Source organism: Ammospiza caudacuta, chromosome 2, assembly GCF_027887145.1.
Source record: "Ammospiza caudacuta isolate bAmmCau1 chromosome 2, bAmmCau1.pri, whole genome shotgun sequence".
NCBI classification, from domain to species: domain Eukaryota; kingdom Metazoa; phylum Chordata; class Aves; order Passeriformes; family Passerellidae; genus Ammospiza; species Ammospiza caudacuta.
In genome coordinates this window covers 52,991,593-53,017,656 of record NC_080594.1, presented here as the reverse complement: position 1 = coordinate 53,017,656, position 26,064 = coordinate 52,991,593, and the positions used below count along the sequence as shown (strand labels likewise).

General features: G+C 37.1%; 1 protein-coding gene across 3 annotated transcripts in view; it reads right to left on the bottom strand.

Moving 5' to 3' along the window:
* Nucleotides 1–26,064, bottom strand: part of FRY (FRY microtubule binding protein) — a 157,411-nt gene that overhangs the window by 7,356 nt on the left and 123,991 nt on the right. For 2 of the 3 annotated variants that reach the window (XM_058800482.1, XM_058800483.1), the window contains exons 48-58: nucleotides 25,246–25,425; nucleotides 24,404–24,565; nucleotides 23,526–23,600; nucleotides 22,295–22,465; nucleotides 16,296–16,496; nucleotides 15,625–15,786; nucleotides 12,045–12,208; nucleotides 11,094–11,283; nucleotides 6,735–6,884; nucleotides 5,118–5,216; nucleotides 4,590–4,673 (exon numbers count right to left, since the gene is read on the bottom strand). In XM_058800482.1, the coding sequence (XP_058656465.1) occupies nucleotides 4,590–4,673; nucleotides 5,118–5,216; nucleotides 6,735–6,884; nucleotides 11,094–11,283; nucleotides 12,045–12,208; nucleotides 15,625–15,786; nucleotides 16,296–16,496; nucleotides 22,295–22,465; nucleotides 23,526–23,600; nucleotides 24,404–24,565; nucleotides 25,246–25,425 (1,638 nt within the window). Of the gene's footprint in view, nucleotides 1–4,589; nucleotides 4,674–5,117; nucleotides 5,217–6,734; nucleotides 6,885–11,093; nucleotides 11,284–12,044; nucleotides 12,209–15,624; nucleotides 15,787–16,295; nucleotides 16,497–19,969; nucleotides 20,169–22,294; nucleotides 22,466–23,525; nucleotides 23,601–24,403; nucleotides 24,566–25,245; nucleotides 25,426–26,064 lie in introns of those variants that run through there. The other variant, XM_058800484.1, reaches the window with a different exon arrangement.

Sequence of the window (26,064 nt, the reverse complement as noted above, 5' to 3'; positions counted from 1 at the left end):
AGCTTCAGATTTATTAGTTTAGATTTATCCTACGCAGCAGCTCAATAACTTACAAAATAGTGTTAGAAAACTCTTAAATAATACTTTTATTTAAATTTGTCTTTTTCTTATTAAGAAAAGCTCATATTGCAAAGTACTAAAAAAATTAGGAATGATTTTCCAGTGATCTGAACTTTGCTATTTCTAAATATTTTCTTGTCTAAAATACTTCTATTTTTTTACAAATAGATCTAATGAAATTGGCAGGATAAGTTTTATGGCTGCTGGGCTTATTACTTGGCACATTACAATGGAAATGTTTTGCATATAACTTTCAAGTTATGACTACCACAAAGAAAAAAAATGTGTGGAAAATGCCAATTTTGTTTAACTACATGGCAATGCCACAAGTTGAGCCTTGTATCCCTTCCTCTCACCACTAATGATTCACTGGTTTATAATTCTGAAGCTATTAAAATGTCAGTGCAAGTCCTGTTCCAATAACAATAAAAATTCTAATTGACTTACATTAGCATTTCAAAGATTAGGGGACTAAGTGCTCTCTTTGAAACAGAAGTGTTCCTCTTTTCTTTGCTAAGAACATTTGCACTCTGTGTTCACTTAATGCAGCTTTTCTTATTTTACAAATATTACAATCTCATTACATTTTACATGGAGAGAGTCATCATGTAAATGCTGTAAGTTACAAACACAACCACATCTGCCCAGTTACAGCCTGATGTCAGTGCATATGCACACAGTGTTAATAAGCATATGGAATTCTTATTAAGATTATTTACCTGGCCATCAATACAAAGGCATAAACACAGAAATGTGAAATAATATTAACTTTGAGGAGCCTAACAGAGCATTTCAGTCTGTTTTCTTGACAGTGGCTTTACAATTAAGATATATATATGAAAAGTGTTGCTCCAAACCCTGCACTGCTTTTCTATAAAACCGTGACAAATTAAGCTTTAAGTTCTTGTGATGTTTAATTTTTTTTTCCTTTAACATTACTTAAAGAGTTTCTTCTTGTATTTAGTACTCTTCAAATAAAAAACCTTTATAGCTTGGCTTCCATGCAGTTCATATAAATGAAGCTTTATAAAGCTAAATTCAAGATAAGAAGAAGACAAGAGCGGACAGATCATTGTGTTCCAGTAAACTCACAGCTGTGCTGGCTTGTGTTTTTTCAAATCTTGTTGTCTCTCTTAGGCTACTCTGAAGTTTAGCATGCCACCAAGTTTCACTTAGACTTTCAAAAATACTGGAATCCATATATAATTTCTAATTTGCCATGGAATTTACTTTAAAGAAGGGGGGAAGAGGGAGGCGGAAGCAGCAAATAAGTGAATTCCATGGTCTTTTTTGCCAGAAAACAGTGTCTCCTCTGTACTGCTTCCAAAGCTAGAGCAAGCCAAAAAAAAGGGGGTGAGGAAGGGGTTTCACATTACATGAAAAACTTCCTTCTTCACTGGAAGAAAATATACTGGATACTGGATTTCTCTGAGCTACTGATGCTCAGCTCCATATTGCTCTCCAATATCATGATTGTAACTTCCTCCCTCTTTCACCATAAAATGAAAGATTCCTTGGAAGTTGAAAAGAGATTATTTACTGGCTTAAGTGATATTTCTTTTTTTCTGCAGCAGCAAGGCCCCAAGTGGAACAATCATAGCCTTCACATTTCCAATTTCTTGTTTAATTCTTAGAGTAAGGGAAGTGTTTTAGATTAGTGGATAGACACTACACAATCAGTGGTTTTGGCAGCTGAAAATTCCAAATGTTTAGAGTACTTGCAACATTTGCCAAATTTTTAAAGCAGCCAGTAAATGTAGCATCTAAGAAGGACACAATGGCATGTGCAGTTATCTTTTGTCTATAAATTGCCTCCTATGTCATTGAGACTCTGTTGCTCATTGAGACTCTGTTGCTCAAAGTAGCATCAAAGCTTAGAAATCACATCCAAATAATGTAATTTGTTGCAATGATAAGGCAGGGCAAAGATATTCTGGCACATGAAGCTTTTACCCAATTTCAGAAAAGTTGCTAGCTCTAGCACCTGACCTAGACAATTTCTATTTCAGGCCTCTTTGATGTCAGAAGAAGCAATTTTTGCCTTCGCCCATTTTCAGTAATAGTAACAATAGTTAACAAATTATGTGTAATTATTTTGAAATAAGATCTGATTAGAGAAACTGTGCCAAATTAGTTACCAGCATCGGGAGGCATTTGTGATGCAAGTATTTGTAACAAGGCTGAATTTGGTCTCACATCTGTCTCATCTGTAAAGGGGTTTGTTTTCTCCTCAAGCTTTTTACCGGGTAAGGAGTCCTAAGAATCTAAGATCTCTGCCTTTTGTAGAGCAAGCTGTTGCTTTTTCCTCCTTACCATTAATTGTGAACCTTTTCCAGGAGTAGCCTGGTTTTGGGCTTGGCTAAACAATTTTTTTTTTGACAGAAGTTTTCAGTAGGATTTCAGGCCCTAGACTAAACCTCAACGAGTTTGAGTCTGGGCAGGTTCCCTTGTGACTACCACTGTAAGACAGACTTTCCCTCCTACAATTATTAGGTTCTTTAGCCTTTCATGTTGACGGAGAAGTGGAGAGGAAAGATAAGAAAACAAATACTTGCCAGTCTAGGAGTAATTTTTCCTTGTCCCTTCCTAATTGCATTTCCTCAGTTTCCCTGGCCTTTTCCTCCCATTAAACTTTCATTGCATAAGCAGATTGTTCCTTTGGGAAAAGCTGCTTCAATTGAGGTGAATGAGTAGGGGAAGAAAAGAAATATGCATGTTCATCCTGTCAACTTCCAAGGAGTAATGCATTTTGGCCTGAATGAATAATGCTGGGGAGAAACCAGGGACGATAAGAAACCTTCTTTTCAGTCTGTCTGATAAGGAGTATAAATACCAACCCTGGCTTCACAAAACACACATTTAATTCCAAAACAGAGAACACCTAGTTAGAAAAACCCACACAGGTCTAACATGGTATCTACTGACTTTTAGATGTGTTTAGGCCAGCAGATATGAGTTCAGGTTATTCCTTCTCCTTAGCATCATTTCTTTACTTTTTCAAAAAAGAAACAATGCAGTTGATCAGCAAGATGTGTCATTCTCCATCCCATTCTATGCATTTCCAAAAGAGACATGAAGAGGAAAAATTAAGCTGCCTACAGCAAAGTATGTAACACCACAGTCTGAAGTCACTGTTCAGGGTGTCTGTACATCAGAGGGAACGGAATGCCGACACACATCCCAGTAGATCAGTATACTCCACCTCCCTCTTGTAGGAGAGGCAGAGGTCTGTGTTACAGGTGTCTTTTTGTGACTTCAGGATAGCTCCTTGCAGACCATCACAATTACAGAAGAGACAATATCTCATTTAAATGCACTGGAAAGCGACTAACTTTTGCGTGTGCCAGTGCTAGGTGGGGGAAGATTGAACAATTTTCCCACCGCCTGTGATTGCAGCCAGAGCATTTATTCGAAAATCAGATTTGCTAATAAGGTCAAGGAAGCTAAAATGCAGGGATGGCAAGGATTTGGGACTCTTGGAAAAAGACATAAAAACAAAAATCAAGGGAGTTCAAAGACAAGAAGACAAATACACAGAGATGGGAAAGAGAGGTTAAGATAAAGACAGAAGAAAATAAAATGACCTGGAGGAGAAGACAGACAAACTGAAACCAACTTAAGATTAAAAAAAGGTATGTGAAAAAATAGTTACAACAGGCTGTGTTCTGAATATGTAACAATTATCTTTTATAAATGAAAATACATGGGAAGAGGAAACATCACTTTTTTTTCTATATGCTGTTTGCTTGCTTCCCAATTTTGGCTAATTCAGTCCAGCCCCCTCTTCTTCCCATCCCTCCACTGTCTTTCTTCCAAAAGGAAACAGCCCAATAAAACAACACTCCTTAGCTCATTATATATCACCAAGATATCATCTGTTTCCTATACTTAGTATATCAAATAACAGTATTAACTGCTGATGGTATTGATATCTGAAAATATGATTCCTTAACTGGAATAAAGAAACATAAACAACAAATCAATATACATGTACATTGGGTTTGAAATTTTTGTTAAAAATTGATAAAGAGATATCTTTCCTTAGCTCTAAATACTTATCTGCAGCATAAATAATTTTGCTGGCCATTTTACAGTCATTGTTTTGTAACTACTGATCTAAGTGTATTTCAACCAGGCAATTTTTGCTGTTGGGCAGAAGGACAATGTAACAGATGAAGATAAAATGGGAGTAACATTGAAGGAGAGTACAGCAGGAATGATTTTCAGAGACACTGTGGAAAACTGCTGCTGCAATGTCTTTCTAAAAGGGAGAGCACAGGGTTAGGGTCAGCTCTGGTTCCTTGTCTAGAGTAGGGCAGCAGAAGTACCTCCTGTGAATACTTCCCATTTCCTGTGGCCAGGACTGAGGCAGCAACAATTGCTTCAAGCCTAAAGTGTGAAAACTGGATCATGCCCAAGCCCAGCAGAGAATCAAGGAGGAAGTAGAGCAGGCTCTTGTGGGTTTAAGAACAAGGCATATCACACATATTTCACTTTATGGGAGAGAAATAATACTGGCCATTCATTACCTTCTCTTCGGAGTCCCCTGGCTGGCAAGTAATAACTCCATCTCGTGAGCCCCCAGCAAACGTTGCTTTGCAGTTTGCAAGCCACTATTTTCAGAAAGAAATGAAAGAAAATATTAATAAGATCTATGGTTTGATTCAAAGAAAGACAAGTTGTATTTTAGTTTCACAGCACATCATGTAAATAAGAATTTGCAATTGCATTTTTTTATTATCACAGACTATGACAATTTGCTTTGACTGTAATTTAAAAAGTGTAGTCTTGATTTCTACTAGTATTTCAATGGCATGAACTAAGAAAATTATTAATGAATAAATAGGAGAGAGACCAGGGATATTAAAGATACTGTTGTTTCTAATATTGAGGGATAAAATAGCTACTTTTTAGTTCTGGTTCATATGTTCAGTAAGAAACATTCAATGAATCCAGTATCTGAAACATGTTTTTCTACTGAATGTTAGTTTAAACAGATGTGAGTTTCCTGACATAGCCTAAATATACAGACAAGCCAAGAGCATAATTGAGCATACCGAAAGTGTTGCCTCTTTCCTGTTGTTGTATGTGTCCAGGTACTCCTGCAGCTCTAGAACACTGAACTTCAGCTTTTCAAGAAGGCCACAAGAGAGCAGCTGGAGAAATGAAATCAAAGGGTCTGTAAATGTCACTATAAAAGAATGGAAATACTGGTAGACAGTATAGGAAAGATATTGCAAAAGAATACCTAGATTTACATATACTAATACTGAAAAATATTTACATTTATGCAAAAATCTACATAATGAGGATACTATACTGAAAAGTCAAACAGCAAAAGTTGCACTTATGATAACGTGGAATTGAAAGTGTGTTCTGTGTTTAATGACTTAGCAGAGTACTCCTCTAAAACGGAACAATACATAAAGCTTAACCAGTTTCTCTCCACAGCTCTCTGATGATGTAAGGCACAGCTCTTCCATGGTCACAGCAGTGGGCTCAAGACTACACTTGGCCAGTTTCTACCTCTAGACTTCACTGTGGGATGTCACACTGTCCTGATGCTGCTGGATAAACATGAGCCAGAATGAAGACAATGGGAAGGGCCATCTCATTAATTCCCTAATACATATTTTTATAGAATTATAGAATAATTGAGGTTGAAAAATACTTCCAAGATCAAGTCTCAGAACCTTTGACAAATACCATCATGCCAACTAAACCATATCAAAAAGTACCACATCATCTTGTTTTTAAACACTTCCAGGGACAATGACTCTACTGCTTCCCTGGGCATCCTGTTCCAAAACTTAATACTGTTTCAGTAAAGGAACTTTTCCTAACACCTAACCTGAACCTCCTCTGGCACAACCTGATGTCATTCCCTCTTGTCTGGTTGCTGGTTGCCAGGGAGAAAAGGCCGCCCACCACCCTGGCTACACCCTCCTTTCAGGCAATTGTAGGGAGCAATAAGGTCTCCTCTGAGCCTCCTTTTCTCCAGGCAAAACACCCCCATCTCCCTCAGCTTCTCCTCACAGGACTTGTGCTCCAGACCCTTCCCCAGCTCCGTTGCCCTTCTCTGGTCACACTCCAGCTCCTCAATGTCCTTCTTGCAGTGAGGGGCCCAGAACTGAGCACAGAATTTGAGGCATGGCCTCACCAGTGCCGAGTAGAGGGCACAATGCCTGCCCTGCTCCTGCTGGCCCCACTACTGCTGACACAAGCCAGGATGCCATTGGCCTTCTTGACCACCTGGGCACAGCAGGCTTATGTTCAGCCAGCATCATCCTCATATCACAGTTGACTCAAATGAAATCATTACACGTATTACCATCTTTCATGCTGAACTATGTAAAAAATAGCTGCTTCTTTTTCATTTATGGAGCCAACTAGGTCCAGCAGGCATCTGTTTTATGTTGGGGTTTGGCACACAGGTTCAACACATCATAACTACTCCATGGGTCTATCTATGATTTTATATTGCCCATCTGTCACTACTTACTTAATAAAATAATACAGAAAATGAATGGAAATATGGTTCCCAACAAGAGAAATGTAAGATAGGAGGACAATTCCTTTTTGGCATATGTGTTCAGGAGTTGCTCAAAAGTTAAACAGCCAGTAAAATAACACACAGCAATGAAATATGTGCCTTTTGAAAGGAATATACTCACTGTTTCTGCATCTACAAAGAGGGTGGGACATTCTGAACATGATGTTAACATCTGAGAAGACCTCACAAACTTGGAGCCTATTCCTCTCAAGTTGTCTCCCAAGTAACTAGCTGCATCACAGGTTAGGAAGCAGAATCTTTTCTGAATATTCTGGAAAGCAAAATACAGTTTATTACATTATTTCCTCAAATACGAGCTTCTTTCCTTTGTAAACAAATGGGATGGTTGTTTCTCTTTGCATAACAAAGTGCAAAGGAGACTATCTCCCCGTGGAGAGCTGAATGTCTGCTCCAGGATATTGACTAAGAGTTATTGTGCTGGAGACAGTGTACAGCTGGGCAGCTGTGAAACTAATTACAAAGTTCATCATAACCTACTACTGAAATACATTCTTTCCTGTAAAGACAAATCAATCTTTATAAGCCTTTTAACCACAGGTAGCTTTTTTTTCTTGTCTCTATAGGGTTAACAGAGCTGATCAGCACATTACTTTTTCTGCCCATTCCGGGCATTGTTTTGTTAATATTCCTGTCAAGTGGCTAATCACATAATACAATGGACATACTAAGGCCAAACAGCAGCATGGAAAAATCAGAAAAAACCTTTTGTTTTCCCCTGTGGGAAGAACCTTTTTACTAAAACTTTACTGCTGCTTGGGAAGATTCCAGAAATATTGCACTGCATCCGGGAATTATTCTTCTCAGCAGATTTTTTTAATGTTTTGAGTTCTAACCCAGTCTAGTCTTCCAGAAACATTCTAGTGCTTTTCAGTTATTAATATATAAAGTGAATAATGAATAAAAATAATATAATAAACTTGCATTGACTGAAGCAATGATTTTGATAACTACCCATCAGTTTTCACTGCCCAAACATATCTCACTAAGGCCTAGTGCTCAGCAGTTAGGAACAACATGAGAATATTTTTAAAAATAAATGTTTGCAACATTTTTATACGATTAATTCCAAGTTACCTAAGGCATTTCTCTGAGGAATGTAGGTTAGGACCTGCACCATAAGTATGCCTTACTGGAGAGAAGCACTTCCCAAATGCCAGTGTGGATGATAGACATACAAGTATTGCCTGTTACTGCTGCTGCACTGATGCATGGGAGTTAAGTACCTAGAATCAGGTGAGTTGAATTCAGACTTTATTAATAATGGAAGTTGTTGGATTGAATGATTTTCTTTAGCTGCTAAATAGGCCCTCACACTGTAGGCTATACACTACCAATGATTTCTAAAATGGACAGAGTTCCTGTACCAATCAATTTCATAACTACTTATTTGTGAATCTCTCTCCAAAGCATCCCAACTGCCCACCTGAGCACAGTTAGAACCAGGCAGACTGATACTGGTCTTGCTGTTTCCACCATCTTGCTTCCACACAGAAACAAAGTGCTACACACCTCGCCCAGAACATGGCACAGATTCTCTGCTGCACTGAGTCTTTTAGAGGCAAGGGTTATCACTAATTACCACCAAACCAGATAAATTACTGTTTTTATAAGCAACTAACAGAATTATCTGAGTCATAGGGGTTGGCAAAAACTGGAGATTTACTACTGTGATGTCTTCTGGAAAGAAAGATTCAGCCAAGTCTTCGTGAAACTGTTGCTAGTAACTCTCTTGGCAAAGCAAAGAGATCTAGATTTCATCTTAAACAACAGAAAAGACCTAGCTGAGAACAAAGAAGTGGAAGGAAATTTAAAATGACAGATTATGAAAGAGAATCCAAGATACACTGGTTGAAAAGGACCTCTGGAGAACATCTGATAAAACCTTTAACTCCAAGTGGGACTATTGCTGACCCCAGATTGTGTCAGACTTGCTTTTAACTAGCTGAGTCTTAAAATCTCCAAGGTCAGAGCTTTCTTGAGGCTTTGGGTAACCTGTTTAGTTGTTGCAATGCCCTCCTGGGGAACAACAACTGAGTTTGTAAATCTGAGACAGTGAAGGAGACAGATTATAGAAAAAGTAACAGATATTCTTCCTCTACTCCTTTCCTTTTCAGCTATCCATAAAAGCAACAATCAATCTAAAGCTAAGATGATAATGGTCTCAAAGAGTGTTTTAAATTATTAAGAGTGAAACAGTGAGAGACTGTACTTTGCTATGTATAATACTTCACTAAATATATTTATTTTATGATTACATGGACTAACAGTTCTATAAGAAATTCTCATCTCAGCTATGTCCTTCTGGGTACAGACTACAGGGGCTGAAATCTATCAAGCAAGGCCTGAATGCAGTATATATTTTATAAAATGGGATTACTGTGAATAGTAATGGCAGCTGTCAGCATATTGTGAATAAATATATAACTGCATATAGTCACTGTGCTTTGTGTCCATGTAAATATTAAAAAATATTCTCAGAAAGTTTTCTTCTTAACCTCAGATTTCCTCTCCTGGGAAGAGGACTTTACATAACAAAAGGGCTTGATTGTGGAAGGTACTTGCTAGATCTGAAATCTACTTGTTTTGCAGCTGTGTGGTCTGCTGAAAGACATTTAATTTGAGGGAATACAAAGAGGCAGCAGTAAAGATAATCCAGAGATCTCTGACTTCAGACTCATTTACAGGAAAAGTACTTCTATAATGTCAGGAATTTTAAACAAGTTTAGTGTGTTGTGGGCAAACATCCAAGATACCATTAACTTGACACTGGACTGAAATGTAGGTGCCCTGGAAAATGCACTTCTTTCACTTCAGCAAGTTGACAAGCTCCTCCAAACAAGGATTTTGTTTCACAGTCAAGTATTTTGGCAGTACTTTGTATTGCAAGCTTAGCACATACAGGACTTGTTTCTGAAATTTCCTGTTAATGAGGGTCAAAAGTCAAAGTTGGCAGATGAATACTGAAGTTTAATAATGCAAACAAAATACAATTCCAGACAAGCTGGGATCTTACGAAAAAATAAGGGGAAATAATACTCCTATGTTTTAACACTGAAAAGAAGAACAAAGTTATTTTCATACACTAAAAATATGGCAGTAACTCGAGCTAAGAATTGTGACTTGTTGATATTATTAACACCTTTTTCTTTCTCCTCCAGTATCACCTGAAGAAAATGAGTAGGGTATCTTCGGAATACAAGGCATGCACAACAGCAAATGAAACATGTAAATTACTAGGATTTGGACTCAAACAGGCATTTTACAAGTATTGTTTAGGTCTTTCATTACACTGCATTATTTATTTAATCTTCCGGACCATGGCACCTGTTCCTTTTCACCTCTTCAAAGAGGAGAATCAAGGACAAATAAGTCTCTAAGCACTCAGACAGAGCTATTAACATCTAGGACTGAGGTTAAGACAGAAAAGCTGACATCATGAATAAACACAGGGTTAACACTCAAGTCAGCACTGGGGTTTGTGTTTTTTTCTTCCAAATTGTTATTTATCAGTGTTTAAAAGAATGTCTATAAGACACCCATATTTAGAGTGGGATAATGTTTAATGGAGGACAATGTGCAGGTAGATAAGACATTCAACTCCAGTGGAGCACAGGGGAAGCATGATGAAGAGATTCTTACTATAGATTGCTTCTTTCATATTAGGTTAGTCTTAGATGCGCTGAAAGATCTTGAAACTGTGTGTTTATTAGCAGGGTACCCCTGATAATAAAACATTGTGTACTCTGAGATCACAGATACTTAAACCCTGCAGAAAGTTACCTGGCTACTGCTTTCACTGGAGCTGTTTATGCTGGAGCATGCTAAACATCCTGCAGCTGCAGGAGAAACAATTAAAAAAGGCTTTAAAACTAATTACAGGTAACACCAGGCAATAATTTCTTAGAACAACTTGTACATGTGACTCTTTCTTATCTTTTTGCAAGATTCTTATCTTTGCAAGCATACAATTTTAGAAAGGAGAAACGTATTTCTAGTCTTCAATCTCTGGAATTTATATTACACGATGGCAGCTGGGTATTTCTATTCAGATGAGTAGGTACAAACCATTGACTTATGCTGTCATTTACATGGACATGCTCAGATTTCAAGAGTTTGAGATAAAAGAATAGATTAACAATAGTTTAAGATTTAAAAGGTTATTTCCGTGTCTCTTGCAGTCACTGTTCCTGCAGTTTGTAAAGTACTGAAGAGAACACTCTATAAAGTGGATCTGAATTTTGCAATATGATCTCCAAACCTGCAAGTATGATGGTATTTTCATGACAAAATGGTCACAGAAGACAATACTGAAAACGAAAATGTAGTACAGCAGTAATTCTGCAGTATGCAAAATGACAAGGGTTATATATCTAGTAGTTCAGTACTGGGGCTGCTATCAAGAAACACTAATTGCCACCCACAAAAATTACGATTTTGCGTCTTAAACTTATTTTCTCACCTTAAACAGGGAAGAGAACACATGAAATGTATAAACTGCACAGGAGCCATCAGAGTCACACATGAGCTGGTTGATATGACTGCGCCAGGCTTCTTCTGCATCATCACATGCTGCTGGCTGAAATGCAGCAAGGATGGCGGAAAAAAATGGCGAGGGAGGAGGGGAGGCATTTCGATCAACATCTCCAAAACTGAAGGAGGAAACAGAAAAAGGTGATGAAAGGAGAATACCAAGAAGGTGGCAGATAAAATACAATGAGAAAAACCTCCAAATCAGATTCCCTGTCTTCAGGCTGTTATCATCTATCTTCCTCCATCCCAGAACACTTGAATTGTTTTCTTGTACAACCATTTCACAGAAGAAGGCTGAAACTTCACAGGAGAATAAAGCTCTCTCTCCTTCCACCTCCCCAGGCTAACTGCAGTCTAACTCAGCATCCAAAATCTGAGAGAGCTCCAGATGGCATGTAAAAAAAAAATATCTTAAAGCCTTTTTATAACAAAATACTGGGGTCCAGCCACACTCACAAGCAGCCTTAAGAGTATATAGCTGGGATTTCTAACAATACTGAGACTTTCTTTCATGTGAAATCATAAGGATGAATACACATCTGATCTGTTGAACAGTTACCTAAGTAATATCTGCAAATCTTTTAAAATCCTCCTTTTTATTTTAATTAAGCATATTATGTACATAATTCCTAGCTGCATAGATGTATGTTAATATTGTATCTTATTTTTCCTAGAATTAAAAGCTTGGTTTTGTTTTGCTTTTTTTTTTCAGTTGTGTGATAATTATGCAGGTATTTAGGGCATTGTCTTCTCACTGCTCCAAACTCATGAGAATTTTATAACTCTTGTGGCTAAAAAAATGATTCCATTAACTACTACCTTGCAATCATTTTGTTGTACATTGTAAAAGAACTTTTTAAATAATAGTGCATCAAAATACCTAGCAAGAGCAAATTGTTCCAGCCTGTCAGCTTTCTCTTCAGTTTCTGTCATATCCAGACTAAGGCTATCACTGCATTCAAATGCTCCAGGGAGTTCATTTGTAGATCCTGAAAGGTCATCCTCATGGACTGCTATATCTTGTTCTTCAGGTACAGCTTCAGCCTAGGGGAGTGAAGGATGATGTCTTAGAAAACAGCAAATTAGTAAGTTAATTCCTCTAATAAATAGAAAGCATTTAATGAAAAAAACCCACCTGACAACATGTTAAACTGCACAGATATAAAGCCACAGATTATAAATGACATTAATCAACTTACAATTCTTCAAAAATACTGTATTTGCTCAACTTTCTGTCTTGGATACATATTATTTTATGCATTTTTTCAACTTGTCTAGCAAAGAATTTCAGATTCCAATGCATGTGGCAACAGAGTAAGGAAGTAATTTTTCAGAAAAACAATAGGCTTGTTGTTACTGTCAATCTGTCCTTGTCTCTTAACACTTTATAGTGTCCAAGACTGTATTAAAGCCTCTCAGAATATATTGGAAACAATTACTGTCTGGCAGACTCTATGCATGTTTAGAACTGGGAATTAATTTTAGCATGTCATTTACATTCAAGAGGAATCCAAGCATTCTAACAGGCCATTTAAAGGATTATGCTAAATTTCCTTCCTTTTTCATCTATCAGCACCTAAAGGTCATGATTTCTTTTTGAAACGTTCCAATTCCTCTTGCATTTTTAGTCTGAACAAGTTTTGTTTCAGCTTTAATCTTTTGGCTTTTGTCTGTTTCATCCAAAGCATCCAAAGCACTTCCTGCAGGGATGACTGCAGTGGGTTGCTCAAACCTTTGTGTACATATGCCCATGTGCATGCACATACATGTGCTGGGAATGAATAGGGAGGGAAATCTGTGGCAAGTGGAATTAAATGAGAAAAGTGGCCCTCTGCAGTTTATCAAGTCTGTTTGGATCCTACAGATTAATTATGGGGATTTGTGTTTGTAAAAATTAAACGAGACATGTAAGAGAGGGGACAGGATCAGAAATTAAGTGGAATAATCTTTTGGTTTTCTTTGTTTTCTAAGTAAAAGAGGTAGGAATATTCCTGAGTTTGGGGTGAATAAAATGGATCAGAGCCTGAACCATCTTGAAAAGAGAAATGCAAGCTATATGGCTGAATTATCAGACTAGGAACCAAAGTACCTGGTAAAAAGTGTTAAAATTTCATGCTTATTCAAGAAATAATTAGTAGTAACCAATTTCATATATTAAATATTAGCTTGAAAGAACCACTGCATTTTCTTCACTGCAATGACAGAGTCTGTAGGAGGAAAACACATTTTGATGGGATAGAGCAAGGGAGGAAGGAAGAGGGAGCAAACACCTCCCATCCACTGGAGTCTAAAATTATGCCCCAAAAGCAAAATAGAAAAGTGAACTTTGGATATTAATGGAGGATTGTAGTACACTTCCAGAAATATGTGAGTTTAGGTAACTGGAAAAACACATAATATAGTGTATTTTTGTAACTCTCATAAAATTATCCCACTATCTTTAATAGAAAGTTAGTTTAACTAATTAAGTGCTGTTAACAATAATATGTGGATTTTGGCATTGAAACATCTAGGAAGAGGCTACATAATCAGTCTGTTTCTCTCAATTGCTGTATCTATTTAAAGGTTGAGATATTTTTGTTTTTGCTTATGATGCAACAACTAAACATTTTGTAAATCACTGAAGAAGTAAAAAAAAAATTTCCTTTGCATTGATGACACCTCTCAGCTCTCTCTCAAAAGAAGAATTCAGAGGAAAAGAGAAACAGTAAAGAGCTCAGATTTTGTGTTATGAAATTAAGTAAAAAGTATTTAGCTGTAAGTTTCAAGTTTTCTGACTAAAAACTGGATAACTTCTTCTTTACATTGACTTCAAATTATTTTGAGTAAAAATACAGAAGTATGCACACTAGGAGGAAATACCTTTGAGGCAAAAACCCCACCCATAGGGCATTCTGTGCTGACTGATTCAATCATTTTTGTGACTGAATTGTAATCTGGGCTGTATTTTACACCAATAACAAATTTCTACCAGGACTAGCTGAATTTGCCTGTCAATTCCACAATAAATTGCTCTGATTTTACATTCTTCACTTACTTATTTCAAAGCTTTTCATTTTTGATGAATATTGGCACCTGGGACATTAAAGAGATTATGAAAGTCAAGATTCCAAACTCCCAGACATACACTGAACTCCTAAGCTGTGATTTTCAGTTCTTTCTTTCAGTACACACCAACAGCTACTGCAGCTGGATGCATGAGATCAGCTGCAGTTCCCACCTGCAAATGTGTCTGTTCTGACTGCTGCTTCCTGAGCTGAAATTCTGCCAGCTTCTGCCATTTATGGTTGTTATGTGGTTACTTGTCTACCAACAGTTGTTTTGACAAATGATAATGAGTTTACCTTCTCCACAGCCACTGTTTGGAGAGGTTCTCCTCCTTTCCTATCCTTACAAACACTTCCCTCCTCCTGTCCTTTCTTCCTACTGCAGTGGTTTCTGACACAAACAATTTGTTCAATATTCAGCCCAATTCCAACCTCCTCTTCTGTGACCTCTTCTGTAGGAGTTTCCATTCCTTCTGAAACATGCAGTGCTAGCAGTATCAAATTTTTGTGTGGCTGCATTTGGAGGGGGCAAGGGCAAGAAGGAAAGGCAACGATTAGAGAAGATATATTCTTCCTCTGCCCCAGTCTCATAACTGCTCTTTCTGCAGAAGTCACTCAATTTAGACATGACAGAGAAGCTTTACTGGCAGAAGCCAACAGTATCATCAAGCCACTAATTCACATACCACCCCCCCTCCCCAAAACCAGATTATATTTCTGGAGAGACACTGAAAGGAGTAGGTTCACCTCATCTTTCATGAGCAAGTACCATTGAACAGAAAATGAAAGAAACCATCCCCATACTGATAATGATTTACCAACCTTGCTTTGTCTTCTTCTTCTGATACAGTTCTCTGAAATACAATCTGCTGAATATGGTTGTTGTATCCTTGCAAATCCTGCCTCCCCACCCCCAGGATGGTTTAATATTGTGGTCATGAATTTAAAATTTCTGCATGTCTGCCAAAGGCAAGTACTGAATCCAGGGCACACAACTGTACAATAGGGCCCCACATACAAGAATATTTCAGAGAATACACCCATACACCCACCACATGAGCTGGCACATTGTTCTTTAATTTAGCATGAAGAACAAAAGAATATTTCCTTGAAATTGCAGCTTGTAGCCAGTTCATGAACTTGTCTTCTGATGAGTTTGTACAGTTTTGGTGCATATGTAGTGCAACATCTTTAAGAACCAATAAATAAAATCTCTTAATGAAGAAAGTATAAGTAGAAAGGAAATGGTAGCAAGTGAAGTAGTGCATGAATGAATTGTAGTATGCCACTAGGCAGATGAAGCCAGAATGTACTTGATTTCACAGATCAAACTCTTTATGAACTGTAAGCAAAAGAAATCGTAACAGTGTTACATAAAATACAGCTGGAAAAGAAAGAAAAAAATGTATTCACCTTGGGTCCTTCAGACACCTGGAGATTATTCATACCAGGTAACGACACATCAAAGCTGGATGTTCCCATGGTAAAATGATGAGGGTCTGCTGAGTTTGTTTCACATGATGTAGAAAGTGAGTCAATATGATTTGCATCCTCAGACGGGGAAAGATTTATAATCTATTTAAAAGACAACAAAAACACAAAAGAACTGAGTATACAGCTTACCCTAACACATGCTGCTTTCATGAACCTGCAAAGCAGAGTGTCTTACAGTGCAGTGACAGTGGCTCTCAGTTTGTATATAGACAGAATCCTTTCAATATTTCTGTCATAACATTTTTATTAAAAGCATCACAGAAGTGAGCAATGAAAATCTGAAACTGTTTAGATTTTCTAAACCTCGAGTCTTGTTCTATTTCTTTAAACATTAAATACATCAGAAATATTTACTATTGGCCAACTGTCAAAAATTGTCCCATAGTAAAAAAAGGGCAAATAATAAGATCTGATGATTCCTGTGTTTCAAACCTTGTGTTAGAATTCCTGTTTATTTACCTTTGCAAATAAGGGAAAATGCATGCACCTATTTCAGCTCAATAGATTGCACCTGGGCAGAGGAAACGAAAAGCCCAGCTTATTTAAACCCATCACCCTATCTTTTCCTAAATTTCAAGTCTGCAACTTACTAGGTCTGAGTTCTCCAAGATTTGGCTGGTGGTCAGATCCTCCTCCTCTGATGACTCATCTGAGTCCTCATGGTTCATTTTGTTCAGGCTGGGTGTGCTCCCTGAGAGCTGGTTCTCTTCCATCAGCTGCATGTCACACTTGTCCAGGCTGTCCAGGGAGCGTCTGCGCACTCCCCAGTTGAAGTTGTCCATGCTCTCACCCTGAAATCAGACAGAGGGTCAGCTTGCTTGGTATAAAACTTATCATATGCTAAAGTTAGCTCCAGAAATATTTTTATGTAAAAATATAGTAAAAACTGGAAATAAGCATTATCTTGCTTGTTCACCTGGAGATAAGAGCAGAAGCATGGAAATGGCAGTTAAATGAACACTCAGTCCTTTCAGTATTAGATATTTTTCATGCATTTGCTAATTTAGGAATTTGTTTTGTTAAGTCCACATATACACACTCCTCGATACCAGTAGAGCAGTGATTGCAAAGGAAAAGTTTGAAAGCTATTTTAAAGGATTTTTTAATGTTTGAAAGTATTAGAAGCACAGATCATACCAATGGTTCAATTGCAAAACTTATGTTAAAGATTTTAGATTCTTTGCTTTATATATATAATCATAATGGGTGAGTAGATTTGAACAAACCCTTGCTTTACACAAAAAATGTAACACTTTAAGCAGCACACCTTTTAAACTTTTATTCTAGGCCCATATTGTTTATTATTGAATCTACTTGAATTATTTGAAACTATATTTCAGGAATAGCCTGATAAGCATTGCCTGTGATCTCACATTTTAAAAAGGACACAGTCAAATGGACCAAACATTTTATATTTATCAGACTTCCAGTTCTGATCCCACACACAGTTACATAAAGCTGAGTGCATTAAGCAAATAGTGTAACCATTTGCTTAATGGTTAGGCTGCTGAACGGATAAAAAGATCCCTTGATTTCTTTCATATATAAAAATGACCATTAGTTTTCCACCCCTTTTCCATTTATTTGCTGTATATATTTTCCAGTGGACTGTATGCCTTCCCCTGATTGCAATAATCTCTCGCTCCCTTCCAAGTCTAGCCCGGCTCCTCTCTGGCAAATGCAGGACCACATCCACAGCAGCTCCTGCCAGGGACCTCCAGAGGCAAAAGGGGCCTTACACAGCAAGAAAGGTTTCCCCAGAAGTATTCAGAGGCAGTTTTGGGTACTTTGCCTAGGTGAAAGCCCTCAATTCTGCAGCAGCATGGGAAGGAAATTTATAGAGAAAAATGTTTCCTTTTAAGGTTCAGGGCTGCCTGTTTTAAACAAGACTCTGTAAGTTGCAATGCTCTTAAACAAGCAAGTCAATTGGTGAAAATTCGAGTTGACAGTGATACTTAAATATTAATTTGAAAAAAAATATAGTTCTGTCTAAGAAACAATATTATTGTCGAATAACTGATTATGATTATTTCCTGGCTTCATTTGGATCAAAATTATGATCAGTGCAGTGATTGAGAAAGAGGTCTCAGTTCAGTAAGGCCCCTTAAGTAGAGTTGTGATTTTAAACACTTGAGTGATGCTCCTTTGCGACTACTCAGACGTTTACTGAATGGGGACCAAACTGCATAATCTGCAATGAATTAAATTGCAATCTTACCTCCTTAACAATCAAAACACTTGCACAAATTGATCTTATTTTGCATCATTACCATTTAATGCAATGGACTGTGGAATTTGAATAGGAGGGAAAGTTCGGTTTCAGGACATTAAGCTCACTGTTTCATGAACAAATATGATGAAAATAGAAACAAATATTTTTAAGGAAAAAGACAACCCTTGCAATTCACAAGAACATTTAAAACTTAAGGAATTAAGGAATTATTATAATAATTCCTTATTATAAGGAATTATTATAATATAATAAATTATAATGAAGAGAAAATTAAGATGAAATTGTTACAAAGCCTGACACATTATTGGAAGAACCCTGTGTTTTCATCCTGGGACTGGTATTACATGGTAGTTTTATGTGGAAAAAGAACAGAACACATCTGACTTAAGGAGTCAGACTCTTTAAATCATAAAAATGACTGTTCAGTTCCAAGCTATTTATTTTAACAAATTCTTTGGTTGTCCATCCTCCCCCTCAAATGCTGGAGGCCACATGCAGCAATTAGACATCCTCCACAAACACATCAATTACTGAACTAACAAATGACAAAATGACATAAATAAGCAAGCAAGCAAAGATGACTGTCATCACACCCTTATCCTCAAGATGCCTTGTAAAGCCATCAGTAAATTTAGCAGCCCATGTCTATGGGAATATTTCCTGTTGCAGTTTTATTTTGCAATTCCTTAAAGAAGGAAGCCATCAAAAAGAAGAAAAATAAAAGGGACACTTCCAGGGCATGCAGTTAGAGGGGGTAGTGAATTAAAAGTGAGGGAAGAGGGTGAAAGGGATGAAACGCTACAACGCAAATGCCCATAGCATTTGGATTAGTGTAATTTTGCTACAGGGGCACCCAGAACCATACTGAATTTAAACAAGAGGTCAGCACATGTCTATCAAGATGGAGATGTTTTTGTAGTCTATTTAGCAATCTTTCTTCCACAGTTAACAGAAAGAGCAAAAATATATTTGAGAGGCTGTTCATTTTTATCTACAGCAGGAGCAAAGCCATTACTGAAAAGTCACCAGTGGTGCACATCAAGTCCGAGGAAAACAATCACATTCTAAGTGTGTCTGGCCAGCAGGGAGCAGGTACCACACAGAACTTCCTAAAGTCACCACCCTCTGGTGAAGGAGCAGATGTGCCCTTGCAGCTACTTCAAACTTACTACTCCAAGCCCAGGGGAAAGGAGAGACAGAAAGGAAAGTAGTCCTGTGTGGGGGAGAGCAGTAAAGCTCCTCCACAGAGGCAGTAAGAATCATGCAAAACCTCTTTCACACAAATTTTCATCCTTACTGTGTTGACAAAGTATGCAAAGTTAGTGGAAACACTCAAATATTGTAGGGCATAGGCAGAAGCCTTGTGGAAGTACCTAGCAAGGCACTATTTCAATATGGATGTATCTCTTACAGCACAGGCATTTTGAGACAAAGATTTTTGGGGGTTGTGTTTGCATATTAACTGATATACAAACTATCAGAAACAGATATGCAAAATTCTGTGGTTGCTGATTTCTGTATTATTTGTACAATTCATGACATTCTCTATTGTTTCAGTTCTCTCTATGCATTGACAAACTCAAAATTTAGGTCCCAAACCGGCAATGACTGATGTGTCTTTTCAGTTTTCCTCACAGGGTAAATGAGTCCAGCAAAGTTGGTAGGACCATACAGCTGTATTAATTTAGGTTGTAGAAATTAATTAATTTATTTATTCAATTAAATTGAGTCTCATAGCAATAATGCAAACTGTCTTAAGAGGTCCCAGACATCAGCTTTAGGAAGATGCTAACAAGAGACAATATGCCACAACAGAAAAGGTAGAAATGATATATAATTAGCCCCTAATAACAAATGGCCCAAACTCTATAGATAATCAAGTTTCTACACATTCATCATGCACAAAGATATCACAAGGAAAAGAGCTCAGTTTGAAAAACACTGATACTAGAATTAAGATCTTTTAAAATTTGTGAAGACTGTCGAACATGTCAAAAACAAACTTAAAATGAAGCAGAATGTTTGAAAATGACCTCCAAAGTATTTCTAATACAAGACAAAAAATGAAGCACCTGTCAGAATTGCAAGTACACACACACACTCACCTACACACACACTGAAGGGGGGAGGCAACAGCAAAACTATGATGTTATTCTACAATATAAATTTGCAAGAAGGCATAACATATGCTGGCACATCTGAGTTCAAGTAGCATTCTTACCTGAAGTTCCTGGGTAGCAGATATAACAGATAGAAAAACAAATAGAAAGAATCTATGTAAAATCACTGCATCAAAGACATCATAGACAAACATTTGCCTACAATTTTAACAAATATTATCACAGAAACTTCAACTCTTCCTTTAAAGTCGGAAAATAGCTTTTTTTTTTTTTTGCTTTCACATCTTTAGGAAATTTCAAATAAATATACCTTGTTGTCTGGGGATGATCCAAGCATCACTGGCCTGTTAAAATCATTTGCACTTTTTTGAAGGACTGATGTTGCTCTTGCTAGCTTTAGTTTTCTAACACTGTTTTTTCATTTTTATGAATGTACCACACTCAGATATGACGTAAATGTTACAGTTTCAACTCAGTCATTAGAGAAGTAGCCTTTTACACTAGGTCTAAGTTCATTTTTAAAACAGTAGTAAACCAAATCTGAACTAAACTTTGGAATGCAATCCGTGGCAATTAAAAAACCACTATGTGAAACTCAACATTTCTAATTTTACTTCACATAAAACTAGAGAAGCTTGGTGTCTGTTTCATGACCAACTTAAGTCTGCAAAGATATGAATTAATTTAGGCCTCAGTCTTGAAGCTGGCCCCATGTATAAAAAAAAATCTTTGCAGAGTCACAGGCCATGAAAGGAAATTTATTTTAAAAGGATTTTTTGTGCACAATTATTTTATACTCTCTATATAATTTTAAGTGGTGAAGAGAATGAAGAAATTACTGCATTTCAGTGGACAAAAAATTATCAAGTGATCTTCAGTCAAAATTGCAGTCCTACATCCTTGTAATACCTTGAAAGCTTTTAAGACACAGAAATTACTGCAGCCAGTGTATTTTTGCCAGACAACATGGCATTATTGTTTTATCATTTATCCTTGTTTGGAACCTTGAAGCTCCTTCAATATTTCTCTAATGTATTTTTAACCATTGCTGCCAACTAGCCTTTCAGGTTTTTTTTTTTCCTTCTCTCTCTCTCTTTTTTTTTTTTTTTTTGTGGGCTTTGGGGTTTTTTTTGGGTTGTTTTTTTCCCTTAGCAAAGTCATGGACATCTGTGAGCCAAGACTACTAATTTTGATACAGAAATTCCTGCTTTGGGAAAATAAGGACTTTGGGACATTTTTTTCCCCATTCCTTCATCCTTTATCTTCATTGGAAAAAAAATTCAGATGTACATGTGTTCACATCTGAGTGTTCGGTTTACCTAAAATTATTTTACTACTGTAATACAAATAGGTAGAAAAATGAATATTTCTTTCTGTACACATGTTCTTCTCAGGGCTAAGAGTGATGACTGAGAGAATTCATGTTAAAAACAAGTCCACAATTAAGACATCTGAGTCTGAAGTCCTTCAAAACAACTAACAATTTCTGAATTTTTCAACAGCAACAAAATTGTTAGACTTGTTTGGCAACAGATATTAATTTTTGGTTTTTCCTGATCAAATAGAAAGAAATGCCCCAAGTTTCATATTAGCAAGGTTAAAGGGTGTAGCCCCCCCAAAATTTATCAGTTTTTCCCTTCAGCGGTTTCAGCTCAAGGTGAGCTGACAGCCTTCACCTGTCAAGACTTGATCTGGGTGCTGAGGATTTTGTTTAGCTCCTGCATGAAATGATGAAATCACAGACACCTCAGCAGAGTGGAAGGTACAGCTCTAAGTGATTTCATCGGCAGTTGCAGCAATAACAGCAGCCTGAAGGCCTGAATTAATGTCTCAGAGGGTTCCTTATGAACCAACAGTTTTGGAACAATTTCATTTTATATGTTTTTAATCAGGAAATATATATATTTTCTTAACAATTTAATTTTTTTACAAATTGTATTTAAAATAAGTTCACTTAAAAGTAAGTTCACCAAAAAGGTACTAGAACAGAGGCTTTATTTTCCACTACCAGTTTTGCAGTGTTTCCTAAAGTAGATTCAGAAAGGAAGGGTGTGGTAGTCTTTTTACTGTTACGCTACTGAAATAAACACTAAGTCAAGATCATAAATAATCTGAACCTAAAAGTACATTTATAGCTATGCAGTTAAAGTTTTATGTTACAAGAAGAGAAGTGTTTAGCAGAAGGAGTATAAAAGTGTTTTAATAAAAAAGCCGTTTCAGAGAAAATATACTGTACCTCCCCATCTTCCAGCTCAACATCTAGGAAATCAAAGTCCCTAAAGACTCTGAATTGCTGTTCACTGTTTGAATCATCCATGTTCTCCTGCTCCCTTGCTCCGTCTTCTGAAGAGACCAAGCTCGTCTGGTGCTCAATCAGATCCAAATCACCACAGGAAGAAAAAATCACCTACAATTCAAAGGATTTCTTTTGTTACAAACTGTTCCCTCTGGTTGTTTCTTCCTAAAAGCTGTAATTGGTTATTCAGAAGACTGTATTTCCAGTACACACCTAATTCCTTCACTGAGTATTTTTAGAACACTCTTTATTATTTATGTTGGACAGGTGCCTTCAGATTAAACTTGTACAAAGAAACAACTTCATACTGTGGGAACACATCCAAGAATATTACAGCTACCTCCTAAAGGCTGCAGATTGATGTTGCCTGGATGTTTGTATACATATATAGGAACAAAATTCAGAGAACTTAGCAGAGAAAATACTGTCAAGGGGATGATACAATAAGTTCATTTAAAAAAAACCCTCCAGTTAACAAGTTGTTAAAAAATATGTCAAGATTAGAAAATACAACAAGCCAAATTTTTTTCTTTCCTACTGAGTATACTTGTATCTGCAATTTAGTTGCACAAATTAAACAGTTCCTGTCTTGCAGAAACAAAGGACCTGTTCTCCATTATAGAAGTGACATATACCATGTTCAAAATCATTCAGAAGATTTTCTTTTTTTCTGTAGAAAATATTTAATAAATATTTTAAGAGTTTCTCACCCTGGGTGATCAATCACCCTTTTCCTGGCACCAGATAACACTAATTTTTAAAGAGTAACATCAGAACTAGTGTCTAATGGAACAATCAGACACACACACCCTTTCCCCTCCCATTTTATTTCTGTAATACAATTTTTTACTTTATAAAGGCTCTGGATTGTTAATACAGAGGTCGTTACTCTCTACCCACTGAGATGGCAAAAGTAAAATCTACAGCATCAGAGATTCTCACAGGAAAACCACACATAGCCCCCAAAGTAAATCTTTGGATTTAATTGGTGAAAGCCATCCAGTCCCTGGTCCATTTGCTGAGAAACACAGCCTGGGCCAGTACAAAGGACAGTGACAGCAGCGGCTTCAAACCTACGCAAATCTGGTCAGCAACCCTGGGAAACACAGTTCTTCACTTTCAACGCTCAGGACACAATGAAACAAAAACTGGTCATTACAAGGCTACTTACTGAAGGGTTTTTACTCAGCCCAACTTCCTGACCACACAGGGAAAGGACATGCACCAGCTTTTCCTTTGTCCTTTTCTAGAAAACAAGATGTTTCTCAAGTGAGCATTTTTAACCACGCATTCTCCCTGTGGCTAGTAACATACATTAGCAATTTTTAATTAGGAGGAACTAAACAAAGAATTAGTCATTAAATGCTCAAAGGATTGCTTTCAGAGCAACTATGCATCAAAGAAACATAAAAATAGCTGTTAATGATTTTGCTGTTTATTATATTTAAATTAGTCTACAAATTCCATTGAATATATTAAGAAAACATTGGCTCATATGCATCACTTCAAAAAGAAAGTTCAGAAACCTAAAATTAGGCACATGTATAATTTTTTTTTCAGAATTGGGCCTGAGTCACTGCTTGTATAACCTAATATATTAAAAAAGAGAAAACAGCAAAAATTAAGTTTACTCTGCATGGCTTAATTTTAACTGGCAGATAAACAAAATCATTAAGGTAATCAAATATCACTTCTAAGAAAATTATTCTTTTAATTGAATTTCCCAAGAAAACTTTAAAAGTTGCACAAACTATCTACCCTTGCTAAAATCTGAACTCACGTGTTGTGTTTACTTAAATCTGACCTAGACTGAAGAGGTCTGAAAGAGATGCATTTCCTGCAAGCTGAAAGAAAAACAGCTTTGGGATAGAAGGTGGACATAACTCAGTCCATTTTTGAGTCCAAGAAAGACAGCACACACGTCAGATGTTGTGCTGCCACTGCCCCCAGGCTGCACAGGGCACAGAGGGCACAAGTGTTTAAGGACCCAAGCATGTGCTAATTCAGCTGCTCTGACTGCAACTTGCTAATGAATAGTGGGCTACCTACCTGAGAGTACTGGGGTCTCTTCCAGCTCACAGGAACAAGGACATTGGAGTTAGATCCTGATGAGGTTGAAGAAGTGCTTCGGGTGACAGCCATTGCCCTGGGTTTGCCATCTCGCCCAGAAGAGCTCTGCAGCTCATCATAGCGCCTCCCAATAATTGGAGTCTTAAACAGAGAGGAATTATTCAGTAGCACCCTGCTTCAGGATGAATTTAGAAGAGCCATATTGCTTCAGTTGGAGGAAAAGATTATTTTGAAGATCATAGACAGGGATCAAACAAGGAGTACAGCAAATTTCACATCACTTGGTAGGTTTCTTATTTTCCACTGTGGATGTCTGAGTAGCAATTGCCATACTTAGTAAACAGAGCTTATATTCATGGATCGATAATACTCAAAGCAATTGCCACACAAGTTCCTGATATAAGAAAGCTTATAAAGTTTATTTCAAATCTGCACTTCTTGCATATTTTAAATTTTTTTTCCCTAAGAGTGCTGAACACTTTGGCCCTTTTCCAACAGGTATTGAAATGCTTTCTTGGATTGACAATAGAATACTCAGCATTTTTCAGAACTATATTGACAGGAAAGCAAATAGTACCATATGCCTTTTTATGCTTGCATTTCCTTTTAAACTCAACAGCTCACTATTATCTGTATCAAATAATCTATAATCCTGCAAACAGTTCTGCAGCTTCTTAACAATAAAGTTACTAGGACCCATTAAAATCACTAGGACCATTTACTTCTATAAAGTTACAAGTGTTTGCAGGATAAAGACTGCTGTAAGAGAGTCCAGTGAGAAGACATAAATAAGGTGATAAGAAACAAAACTACAAAAATACCTCTGAAATATCAAAATGAAACTCCAAAGTCTTCCCTGGTAGCTCCTTGGAGGCACTGTTCCACACTCGATGTATTTCCATTTTTGAAAGATCACTATGTTGATAGGAAGGTAGAACTAAACTGGCAGAACGAGAAACTACCAATTTCAGGATATTCAAGGCTTCTCTCCAGTGAATGCTCTAGAAATAATATATTTACTCAGCAAACAGAAAGTGAGATTCACACACATTCAAGATTATTTAAATTTCACAATTGTATTTTTTTGCCACATAATTAAAATGTAAAATCAGAACATCCATATTCTTTGTCTCTCTTGGCCAGTGACAAGGTGTCTGTGTAATTGTAGAATAATTTCAACATCAGAGACCAAGACTTGCCTAAGGTGTCACTATTAGGGAACTGGCCCACAAGCTGGTAGACCTCCGGATAAAGCCAACTTGGCAGAGGATTTTAAATCTCCTACCTGAATGTCTTAATCAGTATGAATAAATATAAGGGCCATAGCAGAATCCCCATTTAACAAAAAAGGTGACTTGACATGGGTTTTTACCTCTGTGAATTCCTAGTACTCCCATGTATTTTTCACTCGTCAAGAATTAGGTTCAGAGGTCTCTGAAGAGAAGTGCTTATGCCACACCTCCCTTGTGCTAGTAATTAAAGAATGGTCACTCAGGCTCTGAGTGGTATTAAGGTTGCTCTGAGGTACTCCAAGGCTGAAGCCCAACCTTCCCACACAGTGAAAACACAGCCAGGAATCTTCTCTGGGGATGCACAGGCCATGAGACATCAGGATGTTTACAAGCTTTGTACCACACCAG